Below are 16,406 nucleotides of genomic sequence, written 5' to 3'. Positions count from 1 at the left end.
GCTCGATCGACCTAGAATAGTGCTCGATCGAGTAAGGCTATAAAGGAACCGGTCGATCGACTAAACAAACAACTCGATCGATCGATTATTGCACCTAACACCACTCGATCGAGTAATAAATCACTCGATCAAGTGAAACTTGACTTCAAGACTCATCATTATCGTCATTTGACTTTGACTTGTCCTTTTAGCTCCCGAAACACCTTCACGCATCCCAAGACAAAGAATATTTCCCGCTCCAAATTATCTCTTCCTCCAAATGCATGCTAAACGGACGGTAAATAGCTTGATTTCACTCTTTTCGGGTCCCTTCCTGTAAATAAGACAAAATAACCCAAAGTAGCATATTCGGGGCATTTCGTAGTGTAAAACCACGATAAAAGCATAGAAATACGTGCACAAAATAGGCTAAAAAGACTATATAAAATGCACGTATCAAATCTCCCCAAACCAAACCTTTACTCGTCCCCGAGTAAACTAAAATGCAACTAAAGGAACGGAAAAGATAACTCAGAGCTAGCTACAAATGCCCACTTAAGCCAATTTAATGCAAGCAAACTAACACCTATAGCAAATAGTCAAATGCAAACGAGTTATAAGATGTTTATAAATAAAGTGAACAAATCGACCTTGCTAGACCTTCAATAATGGACTCTCACGGGTCACTCTTCTCTCATGAAGCAAAGGGTAAGCATATATATGTAAGAGAGAAATAAAAATAGTCGCTCACCTAAACTACGACCCACATAAACATGCATGCAACTAATATGATAGACAATTCTAGCCACCGTACATACATTCCAACCAAACAAGGTCCCACACAAATGAGGGCTTACAAAAATATGGTAAAGTGAGGCAATGGGTAAGAAAAGGCAAAACATTTATGGGAATGTGGAGGTATAGGTGATCAAGCTAGTACCTAAACAGAACCATATGAAACCAATCCATTTCCAACTCAATTATGAATTAAGCACATGCCCTTCACTTGGCATAAAACTCACCAAACCGAACCAAACATACTCCTCATATGAAATAAGATAGAACATAGGAGTAAAAACCGTCAACCAAACAACATCTTTTTTTTTCAAATTTTTCCTTTCTTTTTTTTTCAACTTCTTTTTCACGTTTTTTTTTCATTTTTCATTTTTTTTTTCGATTCTTTTTTTCTTTCTTTTTCACGTTTTTTCAACATCCTCCTTTTCTTCATTATTACCAACTCCGAATCAATATGATATGAGCCAAAATTTGATACAATAGACAATATACCGCAAAACAATCTAAACTAGCTTGACAAGGCAGGCTAAATTTGGATGTAGCTAAGGGTCAACTGGCAAATTTGGCTAATGTGGAGTTAAATGGGTAAAAATGAAAGAAAGGGAAATTGTAAGCACCTCCCTGCATGTGACACCAACCACTAACCCGAATGTATGAAGGCAAAAAGCAATTGAATTTCATATACGTGCAAATTGATGAACATGTTATGCAAGGAGTAACTACTCACAATCCTACATGAAACTGGTCATAAATGACACCAATTTATAAGGCTCTAAATCTTAGAAATTATAAGTAGGTTGCCAAAATTTCAGTCAAGTCTATATGTTCACTAAATTAAACATTAACTCGTAGATATGCAATAAGACAAAGCTAAAAGATAACAGTTTAATGCAAGGCTTAAGCAAAAAGACAAACGCAGTGCAATTTCATCATGGAAATCGACCGTTCCGACTCAACCTACATGCTAAAATAAACATGAGTTTTTTGAATTTTTGAATTTTTCTAATTTTTATGGAATTTTATGAATTTTAACGAAAATAAACAACAATGCATACATAAATTAAATGTGATAACTGAAATGCAGTAAAAACAATATGCAGACACAGATATGGATGCATAACCTCCCCAAACCAAACCGTACAATGCCCCCATTGTACCAAAACATGGAAAGGAAATGCAAATCAAGGAGAAAGAGAGTAAAAGCGGAAGAACTCACAAAATAAGCGAATAAGGGGACCTCCCCAAACCGACCATGAAATGGGAGGTTGCTAAGGGCCCAGAAAACCGTCTCAGGAAGCTAATCCAAGTCAATAACACTCGATCAAGAGGGATAGTAGCCGATCGAGTAACATGGGCGTCTAAAACTGCTCGATCATGTAAAATAGCAGTCGATCGAGTGGTTCTCTATTTGCAGGTGGTCGATCGAGTGGAATATCTCGATCGATCGAAGGGAATTGTCGAAGAAAGTGCTCGATCGAGTAGAAAAACTACTCGATCGAGCGGTTCTCAACAATTTCCTGCAAAATTCAATGAAAAACAGCCCGCAAACTAACAAGACAAGCATACGAGATAGTTTGTGGTATAAAACCCATTTATTACAACCAAAGTAAATAAAAATGCAAAATAAAATCGCTGGTTGCCTCCCGGTAGCGCTAGCTTCAAGTCAGTCCTACACCTTCTTTTTCTTCGAGCCTCTCTAATCAAATACAATCAAAAACAGCTCAAAGTGCGCGCAAAGAACAAATAGTTTGTGTGCTACACAAAAGAGTAAGTAGCACCACAAAGGAATAGCAAAGTAGAAAATAAAAATGTGTAAACATTTAAGTCTAACAAATTTCCTATGGGCGCTCCTAAATTTATCCACAAAATATAGGAGCGCGGGAGCAATTGTCAATAAAGTAGGGCTCCATTTCAGATTAACGAAATTAAAATGATAAGGACGGTGAAAAATCGTCAAATTATACGACCTCATCGGGAAGGGGTAAAGCATTGGGATGCGCAAAAAAAGTCAACTCGAGGCAATTTACTATTAAAACAAACAATAAATAAATTATCGTTTACTACCTCGTGTCGGTCACTCTCAATGACGGAATCATCGACAAAGGAAGATATTACCTCTTCCGTGCTTGGAGCAATTACCGACTCAAATTTGCCTCTTTGACACCCTTCTTAGTGGAATTCGTCCCGTAAATCGCAGCCTCAAGTGCATCCAACTCGGCTTTGAATAGGGAAGATTCACCGTATCCATTATCGTCATCGAAATCGTCATCAAAATCAAACCCAAATGACGAACCAAAGCTCCTAATGGCCAAACTACTCGATCGAGTAGAATCTTCATTCGATCGAGCGCTTTCCTCGATTTCCACTCGATCGAGTAGAATGTTCACTCGATCGAGCACTTTCTTCTGGAAAATCACTCGATCGACCAATAATTGTCACTCGATCGAGTGATTCCTCCCGCTGTGTGAAAATCCTCGTGTGGGGCAGTGAAATATGATAGAAACTCGTCATCCGAGTCATAAAAGTCATCCTCGATTGGGCAACACGGTTTCTTCATGGGAAAACCGCTTTCAAAGAAGGTATACCTCTTCCGGTTGCCAATTATCCGACTCACCGTTAATCGAGCAATTTTAGACTCCACCAATGATTTGAGTATCCGCACGTCTATCACTCTCTTGCCTCACTCGATCATAATTCTCGCACTTGAGATGCAAGTATCTCCATTAAAGACCTCACTCTGCAACCTCTTCTTCTTGTATCTCACCGCTAACCGAGCAATGTAAGTTTCGAGCTTTTCAAGTCGCGAAGAAGTGTGTCTATCATGATCTTGCCTCTCTCGGTCACGATCTTGCAATTGAGATGCAAGTGTCTGCAGAAGGGATTTCACTCCGCAATCTCTTCTTCTTGTACATCAGGAGGATCTAGTTGCGGTGGCCATTGATAGGGTGGATGTGGCGGCACAACTACAAATGCATTGTGCTCGGAGAACCACATCTCCGTAGCGGATCACCTATGTTCCATATAATGGGACATCGGTGATGGGTCAAAGGTACTCAAGCCTTCCTTTGATCGTCTTTCACCTAGAACTGTCTAGGTAGTACCAAGGCCTATCAAAACAAAGACACTCGGAAAAAGATCGGATCGGCCTCAAGGGAAAAATCCCCCGAGGCTACAAACAGATAAAATTAAACAAATAAATAAATAGATTGCCTCCCAAGAACGGCGCCAAAATTTGATATTGTCGTTTCGTACCAAAAATAAAATACCTAAGTACTACTAATGAAGTCGGTAAGTAGGGTCGATCTCCACCGGGAGGCGGTGTACTATCTATTTGTCTATTTATCTGTCTAATGTCACAAGTGGGGGTTGAATTGATTGTATTAACTAAACTAAAGACTAAGCAAGAGAAATAAAAAGAGAAATTAACAAAGAAGAGAGAAGGGAGTATGCTAAGAGTCGGTCCACCGTGGCAGCTATCAGATCTTATACTATCGGGAATATTAATGTGATTAGACTATTGATAAGAAGAGCTATGGTCGTCACCTTTCGGTCCTTAAACCGCCCTAGAGCGTAAAATGTTTAACTTTCGCCCTCACCGCAATACCCTATTGTAATTAAGCAAGCCTTCCCTTCCAATCTTTCGATCTAGGTCGGGGTTAACTAGAATTATTGGTCTCCTGCATGCATACATTCGACTGGATAACAATTAAATTGCCTAATACAATTCCTATCGCAAGGCTAATCTATTTAATACAGTTAAAGCATCGCTACCACGGCTTCCCTAATCCTAACATACTAGGGGGAATTAGCTACTCATGGAAATGGGGGAAACAAGAATAAAATAAATAATAACAATAAACATTAAAAGAAGAGAAAAAGGGAAGAAGAATTTACTAGATTAAAGGATTCGGAAAATGGAGAAATAAAAGTAATAGTGAAAGTGACGGGGAAGTAACGTATGTCGATCCCCCCGATTCCGAGGATGATTCCAAATGACATCCCTAACTCCCTTTTATAAGAAAATAGGAGTAGGATTAAACCTAATGACGGAATATAACTAAAAAGCCCACCAAGCAAAAATCCACTCGATCGACCACTTAAATCACTCGATCGAGTGAACTTGATTCGAAAATAGCTCGATCGACCTAGAATAGTGCTCGATCGAGTAAGGCTATAAAGGAACTGGTCGATCGACTAAACAAACAACTCGATCGACTGATTATTGCACCTAACACCACTCGATCGAGTAATAAATCACTCGATCAAGTGAAACTTGACTTCAGCAGCTCATCATTCTCGTCAGTTTGACTTTGACTTGTCCTTTTAGCTCCCGAAACACCTTCACGCATCCCAAGACAAAGAATATTTCCCGCTCCAAATTATCTCTTCCTCCAAATGCATGCTAAACGGACGGTAAATAGCTTGATTTCACTCTTTTCGGTCCCTTCCCCTAAATAAGACAAAATAACCCAAAGTAGCATATTCGGGGCATTTCGTAGTGTAAAACCACGATAAAAGCATAGAAATACGTGCACAAAATAGGCTAAAAAGACTATATAAAATGCACGTATCATTGGGCACAAAGTTGATGGCTTGATATAGCTCGTTCAGGTGCCGTTTGTACCCATGAGCGGACCCTCCGTTCTCGTTACCCCCGATGACAACATGGATCACTCCTATCCGTTCAAGACGGATTTCTATCCGAATCTGGCGTCGTCTTTTGGCTTTTGGCAACGTACTTGCTGAGGCTCCCCTTCCGGATCGGCTCTTCAATGGCATTCTTCGGATGCGCGATTGTCGATAAGGTGGCCGGTGTGGCCATGGTACTCACAAGATCGGCTCGTGTCACCGTCTCCCTTCGGCTTGGGGGCCTTTCCCACTTCGGCCCTCGTTTTTGCTCGGGCGAAGACCTCGGCGGCGATACGACGAGAGGGTTTTATCATTATACCGCCTCGGTGGTACGTCCCGAACTCCACCCGACGCCCGTCGAGTCCCGTTTCTGGCGATTTATCGACCGTGACCTATTATTGTCACGGCGTCGTTCATCGGACCGTGACCCGTTGTTGTCGCGGTGTCTTTCATCCGGGTCGTCCTCCCGGCGGCTCTTCTTTTCTGAGTGCCCGGCCTCGCTGGGGCCTACCCATGTCTTGTGGTAGTCCTCCGCCTTAATGGCTTGATCGGCCATTTTCCTGGCGGAGTCTAGTCTTTGGCCGCCGCACTTGATGAGCTCATTTTTTAAGTCCCCTCTTGGGAGTCCTTTCATCAGCGCGAAGGCGGCCACTCATTGCCGTGTCCCGAACCTCGCCGCACCTTGCGTCGAACCTCTTCACGTAGCCGGAGAGTCTCGCCTCCCTCCCGCTTGATAGTCGGGAGGTCCGATGTCTCGACGGCCCTCCTCTTATTGCGGGAATATTGGGCCAAAAATCTTTCTCTCGGTCGCCATACCCGTATATCGACCCGTCGGCGATCCTTTGTACCAACTTTGTGCCATCCCATGCAAGGTCGTTGGGAAGACACGGCACTGACCTCGTCAAAGTTTGTTCCCCACACCGACATGTGAGACTCGAAAGCCTCAGCGTGGTCGGTTGGGTCGCCTTCTCTTGAGTACGATATGGGTGGCAACTTTAGCTTAGTTGGCACCGGGATTTCTAGGACGTAGTCGCTGAGGGGCTGTCTGACCACGTGTCGAACGGCACGCGGCGATCGGCTCCTCACATCCCTAGTCCGGCTCCTCTCCCCGTGGCGGGAAGGGCTTCTTCCCTGGCTCTGGCGAGTCGGGCTTCTTCTTCTCCGACTCTGATGAGTCGGACTTCTTTCATTCCTCCGGCGGGCCTCGTGGGTCTTTGCGGCGACGCCGTCCTCCCGCGAGTGCGGTCGAGACTTAGGTCTACCACTAGCATTCAGGCTCCTCCTGTCTTGACAGGCCAACTTCTTCCAGTGCTCCATTCAAGTCTCTTGGAGTCACATGTTTGGCCCCAGGTCTCTGGACGGGTTCCGCCGCTCTTGTCGGTGTGACAGTGTGAGCCGACGTACTACCGATGAGGTCCAGGAGTTGCTTTAGTTTTGCCACGTCAACCACATGTCCCATGATGGTGACCTGGTTGGCGGGCAGCGGCGCATCTGGTGTTATTGGCATTCCGTACTCCGGTTGAATTACTTGGCCGTGGAGGGTTGCACGACTCGGTTGTGGACGGTGTCATCCTGGTAGAGTTCGGTTTCGTCAGTCACGAATACCTCTTGCTGTTTTGACATCTTCTTAGCTTTTTGGGCGGGTTTTGTTTTTGTGTTTTTAAGGGATTTGATTAGCTTTTAGTATGCTTTCCCACAGACGGCGCCAATTGTTCCGGGTGTAATTCCAGAGCAAGTACAGTTACCACCCGTGGCTTGTAGAATGATGTCTTGAGTTGATTCCTTCTTGCCTTTATCGTCCCTCTCGGACTCTCCTGCAACAATGAACGAACTGAGGGCTTGGCTTTTTGCCAAGCGTACTCACTCCGACGCTCAAGTCAGTAAACTTAAAGGATTAACTTGTGTTACTTGGCTAAGTAGGTATTGTAGAGAGATAAGGAAGATATTACCAGATGAATAGTGTATTTAGGTTAAGTTGTGGATCCTTTCCTCAATGAGGTTTGAGGAGTATTTATAGGCTTTCACCTTTTGTCACGTAGTGGCCAAGTGGCCAAGTGGCTAGCGGTGGAAAGACAGATTTCCCTCGTAGATGGACCTATGGCGGCCGCCGAGGGGTCTTGGATATGAGTACGCGGATATGTGCCCCGGTTTGGGGTTGCCATGCCGAGACCCAGATGAATGAGTAGATGGGCTACATCGGCTAGGTTGTCTAAGTCGTTGACTTGCTGTGGACGTCTTTGACCTCGCTCAATATGTTGACTTGGTCAGCGGTGCAGAATATGCCCCATCAGTTATTTTTCTTTGTAAAATGGAGAAAATTTTCCTATTTTACAATATGCTGGGGTAAGTAGCATATTGTAGAATAACATATTGATCCTAAATATGCTGTTTTAATATGCTGTTTATCAAACACTAAAATTAGCATATTGATTGGTCAAACATGTTAAAACACTTGAATATGCTAAAAATTGGTCAATATGTTGTTTACCAAACAACGCTGTGAAAATAAACATCTCATAATATAAAATCAATTTTTTTTTTTTTTTAAAAAAAACCATAAATAAATCAGTAATAATACTTTAATTAAATATAAAAAACTGTGGTAATGAAGTCAAGGTAGTACACCTGTAGACTGTAGTATAGAACATTTTCCCTTATAAAAGCATCATTCAAGCATGGCAATGAAAAGCAAACCATTAACAACTTAACAAAAATGGCAACCAAGTCCATGAAAGCCACCATAATGGTGATGCTTATGATCACCATTGCTATAGCAGTTTTCGACACTGTGCCGTGTGAAGCCGGTCGATATCAACCAAATAAGCCTCCACCTCCTCCTAGTATGCTCTTATTCAAGCTTGCTTAATCTTATGCATGCATTAAATACTTTTGGGCTTTTGGCTATGGTCATATGATATGCAATGTAAAAATTAAGTGTAATTGCATATATAACCATTTAATTTTGTTTGTGTTGTATGTTTGTTTACAGGACCTAATGTTTGTCCAGCTTGTGTGTGCTGCAACCCGGCGCCACCAGGTGTTTGTTGCGGTTGTTGTGCTGTTCCGGTGCCCGAACCGCCTACAAGTCAGTATGTGGTGACACCCCAAGACCAGCATACCCCCTAATGATATTTAAATGAGATGTATTATCAATTATCAATGTCCACCAGAAAAAGTTTTTATGTAATAATGTATAATAAGTGTGTGTTTACTTAAATTATGCAATGTACTATGGAACAATCTCTTTATTTTGCACATTGTTGATTTGTTTACATTATTAACTTCTTGTTTTGTCTAATTTGTGTTTCCAAAATGGTTGTAAAATAGCTCGTCGTAGCGCAACACCAAAAAAAAAAAAAAAAAAACTTTTAATATTGAGGAAGAAAAAATTTCCCATGTCATAAACTCTTTATACACGTTATTTTTGTATTGGTTTTAATCTGGGTTGTAATGTTATTCACCTATTTTGTATTGATATATGAGTATATCTAAGCTGAGCACGCCCGTCACCATCTACTACAACAGTGAAAGGACAAAAAAGTCAAGGTGGCGCCCTTTCATTTTCCAGCGATCAAACTACCATGAATTTAAAGTTGTAGAACATCGAATGATGATAAAATTTCATTAAATTAATTTAATTTAACTTATTAACCTTAGATTAACTATTATTAGTTGAAATTAATTTAATTTTACTTAGTTTAAGTTTTAACACAAGTTAAATTAATTCAACTTAATTAATTCAACTTTACTTGATTAACTTAACTTAACTTAATTCTTTAGCAAATTTAAGTTATAGCATGAGTTAATTAAACATAACTTGATTTGATAGACTTCACTTGATTTTACCTGAATCGAACTTAAATTAAATTTAAAAAAAAAGGGCCTAAATCCTCTAGTCACACCGCAAAACCGAATTCATAATTTAGGTTCTCTTAGCTATTGTTCAATGTAATATTATTAGGATTGCTCATGCTATAGCTTAATAGCTATGTCTATAGCCTAAGAAAGCGATCTTTTTCACTCTTGACAAAAAAAAAAAGTTCACAAGTCACAACTACTCTGGTTTAAAGCCTAAATTTAGGTTTTCACTGCACAATATAGTTAGTATATATATGGAAATTCTTATGATTAAAATCGTTTATCTTAGATCCGTATCATAAAGTTGTATAGTAATTTTGGCCTTTGATTAATGGTTATGGGAAAAAAGAAACATGTATTTGTTGTATTACATCCAACCCCTTTTATATATATATAGTTTTGAATAATATTGTTATTTTTTAGCTTAATATTTTAAGTAAATAAGCTCAAAAATTTTATGGTAAAACTCATAATCTTTAAAATAAAACTAAAAAACTTATTATGAAACTCATAAATTATACTCCCTCCAATTCGGTGTTTTCTTCCCTTTGTTTTTGGGCACAAGAATTAAGGAGGGAGTTAAAGAAGGAATAAATAAAGATGGTGGGGTTTGTGAATTGGAGAGAAGAATGAATAATTGGGAATTAAATAAGGAATTGTGAGTTATGTGGGGTATGATGATAGGAAAGAGAGAAGAATAAAATAAGATTAAAAGTTAGGTGGGGTTTGGTGATAGGAGAAATGAATGAATAAAATAAGAGTAAAAAGTTTCCAAAATAAGAAAGGGGAAGAAAACCTGAATAATCCGTTTAAGGAAATAGAGAAGAAAACAGTGAATAGGAGGGAGTACAATCAGTTATAGTACATCTGATGGCTAGGATAAGAAGTATCATGTTACATTATCACAGTCAATTTTGTAAAGTCAAAGTAATGACAAGGGGTGCATCACTAATTAATTAGTTTTTTGATCATAATTATTTATTCATCTTTTATAAAAATATCTTTCATAAATAATAATAAAAAATTAAATAATTTATTGAGAGGGAAGAGAGTAGATTAAACGTAGTTTTCTTTGCATATAATAAAAAAAAAAAGCAAATTTTTATTGTACAGGCATATCCGTCAAAAGTTGACTTAATGGTTAGATAAGACAAAAGCAAAATGCTATTACATCCTAGGCATTATGTTTTTGTCTTATCTACCCACTTGCTTGGGTATTACTTGACCCGTATTCAGTTTGTGACGGATATGCCCGGCTTTAATGGGACTTGAGGTAAAAAAAAAAAAAGTCGTCTTTATCGATTAGAAATGCTAGCTTGACCATGATGTAAAGTCAACAATTGCATACTTGCATATAAAGTACAAATGTACAATTCATCTTACGTGCTTAATACAATACTCCGTATTATACAAACGAGTGATACGAAGACTTTAGAATCTAACTTTCGACTATAAAAGTTACCGTCATGCATAACATTAATAGCATAACAAAGTTTACACTTTAAACAAAAAATTTAAGAACCCTAATTTCTCTACATAAATGGCAATTAAACATGTTGGAGTTTCCCTAATGATCTCACTAATGATCATTTGTGTGGTTTTATCCTCTTCATCTTTATGTAACGCAAGACCCCCCCGTATGTGCATTACTTGTAACTCCGATCCTAATCATATTGTTTTCATCTAATCAAATTTTAATTTTAATGGCTTGTTATTTTGTTAATGACAAACTTGAGTATTGCGTAATTTGCATATCATACAACATTTTAAATATCACGTTACTGTCTACACATTTGTTTTTATTGTCAATTGATTTTAAAATAAAACACTCTTCGGCCTTCTGATATGGACGAGGATCCGTAGTCCTGTATCTATTTTCATAGATTTAACATTTACTTATTGATCTATATCTATTACCATAATGCAGCACCAGTACCTGATTGTCCACAGTGTGAGTGTTGCACTGCTGCACCGCCCGGTTCCTGCTGCAAGTGTTGTTCTGGTTCCAGCGCTCCACTTTTCAAACCTGAAGATAATCATACTCCATAGTTCATACGAAAAAATGATTTAAATCATTTATCGTATTTCTATGGTCAAAGTGGCCTGAACTTGAAAATACTGTGCAAAAAAAAAAAAAAAAAAAAAACTGAAAATGTTTTCTTGAATTAGTAGAAATTATGAGATATTAATCTCTTATTGTCATATATAAATGTAAAATAATTGGATGTTTGTCCAATTTAATTATCATGTAACAAATTGTTATCAGCAGGAAATCTTTATACCGTCTTCAATAATATGGTCGCGTCTATTCCAGGTACTCATTGAGAACCCATGAGTGATAAACTGCTCATTGTGCAGTGGACTCTGAGTCGATGAAAGCAACCGTTAAGCTACTATGTTTTGTGGTAATGTCCTCGTACATACAACGATTAAAATATCAATCAGAACCGAAAAATAGACCACTTCCAACCCGTCCATGAAAAAAACACTATGCTATGGTGAAAACAATGCGACATTGGCTACAGTGTTGCAGTGAAAACGGCCATATAAGCGGTTCTACTTTAGCAGAAGTAAGGTAAAAAAGAAGGCAGTTACCAGTTAAGTTGCTCAGACTCCGTTAGAAGTGTGTTTGACAGAAGTAAGGTAAACGGAAATTCTCATGATTTCGGCTTAAAACCAAGTTTCCAAGTCCAGCTGTGGACAGACAAAGCCGGCATTATAAAAAGAGTCAAGAGTAACATACGCTACCAATAATCTCCACATGAACATGTTCCATCCTTGAATAAATGAAATCTACGAGTGTCTCTGACAGTGATCTCCCTGCTCGTGACAGCAGAAATAAGCTTAATGGCATTGTGACAATCTCCACATATCCTCAGATTCTTCCCAACAAGTATAGGTTCCCCCTTTTTCGTCGATAGCAGCCCAAATGCAACTGCAAGTTTCTCACTATGATGAACAGCACCCCTTTCCTTGTCTCTTTCGCCTCCAACATCTTTCATTGTAGACCATCGCACATCAGGCACATAACCAACACCTTTTATCTTCACTAATACCTCATCTAAGTACTCATATACTTCCTTAATCATAGGGTGTGAAACATCTTCAGCAACGAAGACATGGACCCTTTTGTTTATCTCAATCCAACTACACCCTGGTTTCTTTCTAAGCTTTCTATCGTGCATCAGCTTCCTAACCTGTGCAACCTCCTCCCATCTTCCGGCATCAGAATAGATATTTGCAAGCATGACGTAAGGAGCAGGATTTGTAGGCTCAATCTGAAGAAATTGATTAGCAGCCTTGATAGCTAAATCAATATTACCATGTTTTCTACACGCGCCAAGCAAAGAGGCCCAACCAATTTTACCGGGGTTAAATGGCATAGACTCAATAAGCTGCTCTGCTTCACGCAGTTTACCAGCTCGACTCAGCATGTCAATCATGCAAGAATAGTGTTCAAGTTCAGGATCAATACCGAAATCACGTTTCATTGAGTCAAAATATTTTTGGCCTTCCTCAACTTTTCCTGTGTGAGCACAAGCTGAAAGCACAGAAATAAAGGTTATGTTACTAGGCGTTAGACCTTTTTTGAGCATGCAATTAAAAAGATGCAATGCTTCATTTCCGGCACCATGCTGAGAATAACCATCGATCAAGGCGTTCAAAGAGACTACATTATGCTCAGGCATCCTATCAAATAACTTTCTAGCATCATGAAGATTTCCGCTTTTACCATACATTGATACGAGGCCATTGTTGATCGCAATCTTATTAGATGGGATATCAGACTTTAGAGACAAACAGTGAACTTGCTTTCCATGTGAAGGAGAGGGGGAGTTTGAACATGCGCTAATCACACAGACAAAGCTGCAATCATCTGGCCGATGCCCAATTCGTAGCATATGTCTAAAGCAAGTAAGCGCCTCCTCTGATAATTCATCAAATTGAGAATATCCAGAGATCATGGTGTTCCAAAGAACCAAATCAGGCTCTGGAATTTCCTGAAATATTTTCCTACAATCAAACATGTCACCACCACATTTCGAATACAAATCAATCAATCCACTCCCAACATGAGGGTTCGCGTTAAACCCTATCTTGATTAGCTGACCATGAAACTGGAGGCCACCAACTCGATCTTCCAAGCTCGTAAAGGCAGTCAAGACACTAGCCAAAGTATACATGTCAACATACAAACCCCGCTTAACCATTTCCTTAAACAATTCAACCGCTTTCAATCCTTCCCTATGTTGCCCATAAGCAACAATCATAGCATTCCAAGAAACCTCATCTTCCCTCCCATTCATTCCACAAAACACCCTCTTCGCCTCCTCCAAGAACCCATTTTTACTATAATAACTCACAAGCGAATTATTCACCGACGTATAACAATCATACCCACCTCTAATACCCAAACAGTGCAACTGCCTAATCAACAAAACATCATCATTCGACCCCGTAATCATAGAAGACATACTAAACCCATCCATCCCAATACCCACTTCCCTCATTTTCCCAAACAGTCTAAACGCAGTCCACGTCTCACCTCTTTCCGCATACGCAGCAATTAGAGTGTTATACGATACCAAGTCCGGTTCAGACATTTCATCAAACAGTTGGTGGGCAATCATAATTCGACCGTGTTTCACATACGCGGCAATAATGGCATTGTAGGAGAACACATTTGGGTAAAGGGTCGCTCCGAATGCGTTTCGAGCGGCGGTTAGATTGCGGCATTTGGAGTAGAGGATGATGAAGTGATTGGAAATGTAAGTTAATTGAGGAATTATGGATTTTACGTAGAGTGCATGGAGGCATTTTCCTGTAACTAGATTTTTGTGGGTAATGCATGATTTTAGAAGTTGACTAAAATGATGCAGATTCAATGAAGTTTGGTTCATCTAGATTATGGACCGATTAATCATTTATTTTTGACAAGTAACGGTTATGAGGAAGACTTACTGTATCACCAATCTTTTTTTTGTAATGCTCAATCATATAGAATTTTCATAACCATTCTTTTTTTTCGTAATTGCTAAATCCCGCACCCTAGTTTACTCAATCCCGCACATTTTTGCCTTTTATTCCAAATATACCCCTCTCATTTCTCACCCACCAAAGAGAAACAAGAGAGAAAAAAAAAAAAAAGAAAACCCTACAACGATTTCCATCTACACTCAAAACCAACCACCCCCTCCCCTACCGTCGGCCACCTTAAGCCGTGCTGCTCACCCTTCCCTGTCCTTATACCGGCGGCAACCACCAACCACCGCGCCGAGCACCGCGACTCTTGCGCGCGTATTGCAAAAACTCATAACCGCAGTAACCGCACCCTTCGACCACCGCAGCAACCGCACCCTCCACACCAACCTCCCAGCGCCGTCGGCTACCTAGTTAACGTCTCCCCCATCACTCCGCGAAACAATCCACCAACAGATTTAGGGTTTCGTTGATTGACCGCTCTAATGGTTTATGGTTGGGTGTGCCAACCATTAATCGTCCTTTTTGTTTTTCTATTGGGGATACGGTACGGCCTAAGCAGAACCAAGCCGAGGAAGAAGAAGCCGGGGCAGAAATTCAACTTGCGCAGAATACGCTCAACACTCATCGAAGGTCCATACCACGGCATAGACTACGCTGGGGGCAAATTGATGGGGCATATTCTGCATCCGCTGACCGAGTCAACATATTGAGCAAGGTCAAAGCCAAAAGACAGCAAGTCAACACCTTGGACTGACCCTAACCGCGCGACTGTCGGCTGTCACTTGGTCTCGGCTAGGCAACTAGCCAGCCGGGATACACATCCGCGTACTCACATCCAAGACCCCTCGGCATGGAGTCAACAGGGCCCGCCGGCCTGCCATGGGTCCCTCGGCCGAGGGTAGAACAGTCTTTCCACCTGCTAGCCACTTGGCCACTACGTGACAAAAGGTGAAAGTCTATAAATACTCCTCAACCCTCATTGAGGAAAGGATCCGAAAATAATCAGTTAAACACACTAATCTGGTATAAACTCCCTTATCTCTCTACAATATACTTTGTGCCAAGTAACACACAACTTAATCCCCTTTAAGTTTACTGACTTGAGCGTCGGAGTGAGTTCGCTCGGTGCCAAGCCGAGCCCTCCGTTTGTTCATTGTTTCAGGAGAGGCCGAAAGGAAGAGTCAAGCAAAGCCATCATTCTACAAGCTTACGTGGTAACAAATCTGCTCTAGAATTACACCCGGAACATCTTTAATTTCATTGCACCATGCCATATGTTCTCTCATCCAATTAGATCAATCAATCAAAAATGGAGCATAAGTACATAAATGAACCAATTGATTTACAAATAGTGGTTGGTATGGCACGCACAAACTATTTTTATGCGTACGGGTTGAGTGTAGGAAGGGGTGGTCGGCGGCGGGATTAGGATGTGGAGGGGTGGTTGGTGGCGTTGGAAGGCTGGTGGGGAGGGTGGCGGTGGCGGGGATGGTGGTGTATATTGGCCTTCTCTCACTCTTGTGTCTTTCTTAGAAGGTTGAGAAATGAGAGGGGTATACTTGGAAAAAAGGGGAAAAATGTGCGGGATTGAGTAAAACAGTGTGCGGGATTTAGCAAGTCCCATTTCTAAAACAACTACTTTCTTCATCCAAAATATCAATACTATATATTAATTCCAGAAACCAAGGGACTTCAATGTAATTAAAGAAATCTATACAAATTAATTATACTATATAGTTTTAAATCTATAGCACCGTGTGATGGACCTGATAAAGGGACTTCAATGTAAATATTATATAGTTTTGGTTAAACGTATAATATAAAGATGTCTTGATGAAAAATATTTATGGAAATTACATTAAATTAAAGTAATTAAATTTAGAAAACACAAGAATATAGTGATTTTCCTTAAAATTAACATGCCCCACTTATGTAATTAATTAGTATCATCATAGAATTATACATTAAATTAAATGTAGTAAAAGTAATAGTAGCAGCAACGAGATTAATAAATTTAACGGTATTAATGTGGGAGTAGTGACAGTTATAATAATGATAGTGGGAGTAGTGAAAGTAACTACGAATGTAGTGAAAGTAATAGTGGTAACAATGAGAAAAAGTATGAACAATTAAATAACCAATCGACTCAAGGAAGTATTTTA

General features: G+C 40.0%; 1 protein-coding gene across 2 annotated transcripts; it reads right to left on the bottom strand.

Moving 5' to 3' along the window:
- Window positions 1-10,682: 10,682 nt before the first annotated feature.
- Window positions 10,683-14,284, bottom strand: LOC141610966 (pentatricopeptide repeat-containing protein At3g49710-like). 2 transcript variants are annotated; one of them, XM_074429292.1, is made up of 2 exons: window positions 11,973-14,284; window positions 10,683-11,287 (listed from the first exon to the last, which is right to left on the bottom strand). In XM_074429292.1, exon 1 carries the CDS (start codon window positions 14,160-14,162, stop codon window positions 12,006-12,008), a length of 2,157 nt encoding a protein of 718 aa, XP_074285393.1. In that variant the 5' UTR covers window positions 14,163-14,284; the 3' UTR covers window positions 10,683-11,287; window positions 11,973-12,005. The 2 variants fall into 2 exon arrangements, 1 of the variants encoding a protein (XP_074285393.1); XR_012528455.1 differs by having other exon boundaries at window positions 10,684-11,287; window positions 11,857-14,283.
- Between the last annotated feature and the right edge of the window lie 2,122 nt (window positions 14,285-16,406).

This window comes from Silene latifolia, chromosome 11, assembly GCF_048544455.1.
Source record: "Silene latifolia isolate original U9 population chromosome 11, ASM4854445v1, whole genome shotgun sequence".
Taxonomy (NCBI): domain Eukaryota; kingdom Viridiplantae; phylum Streptophyta; class Magnoliopsida; order Caryophyllales; family Caryophyllaceae; genus Silene; species Silene latifolia.
This window is presented reverse-complemented; position numbering and strand designations above follow the sequence as displayed.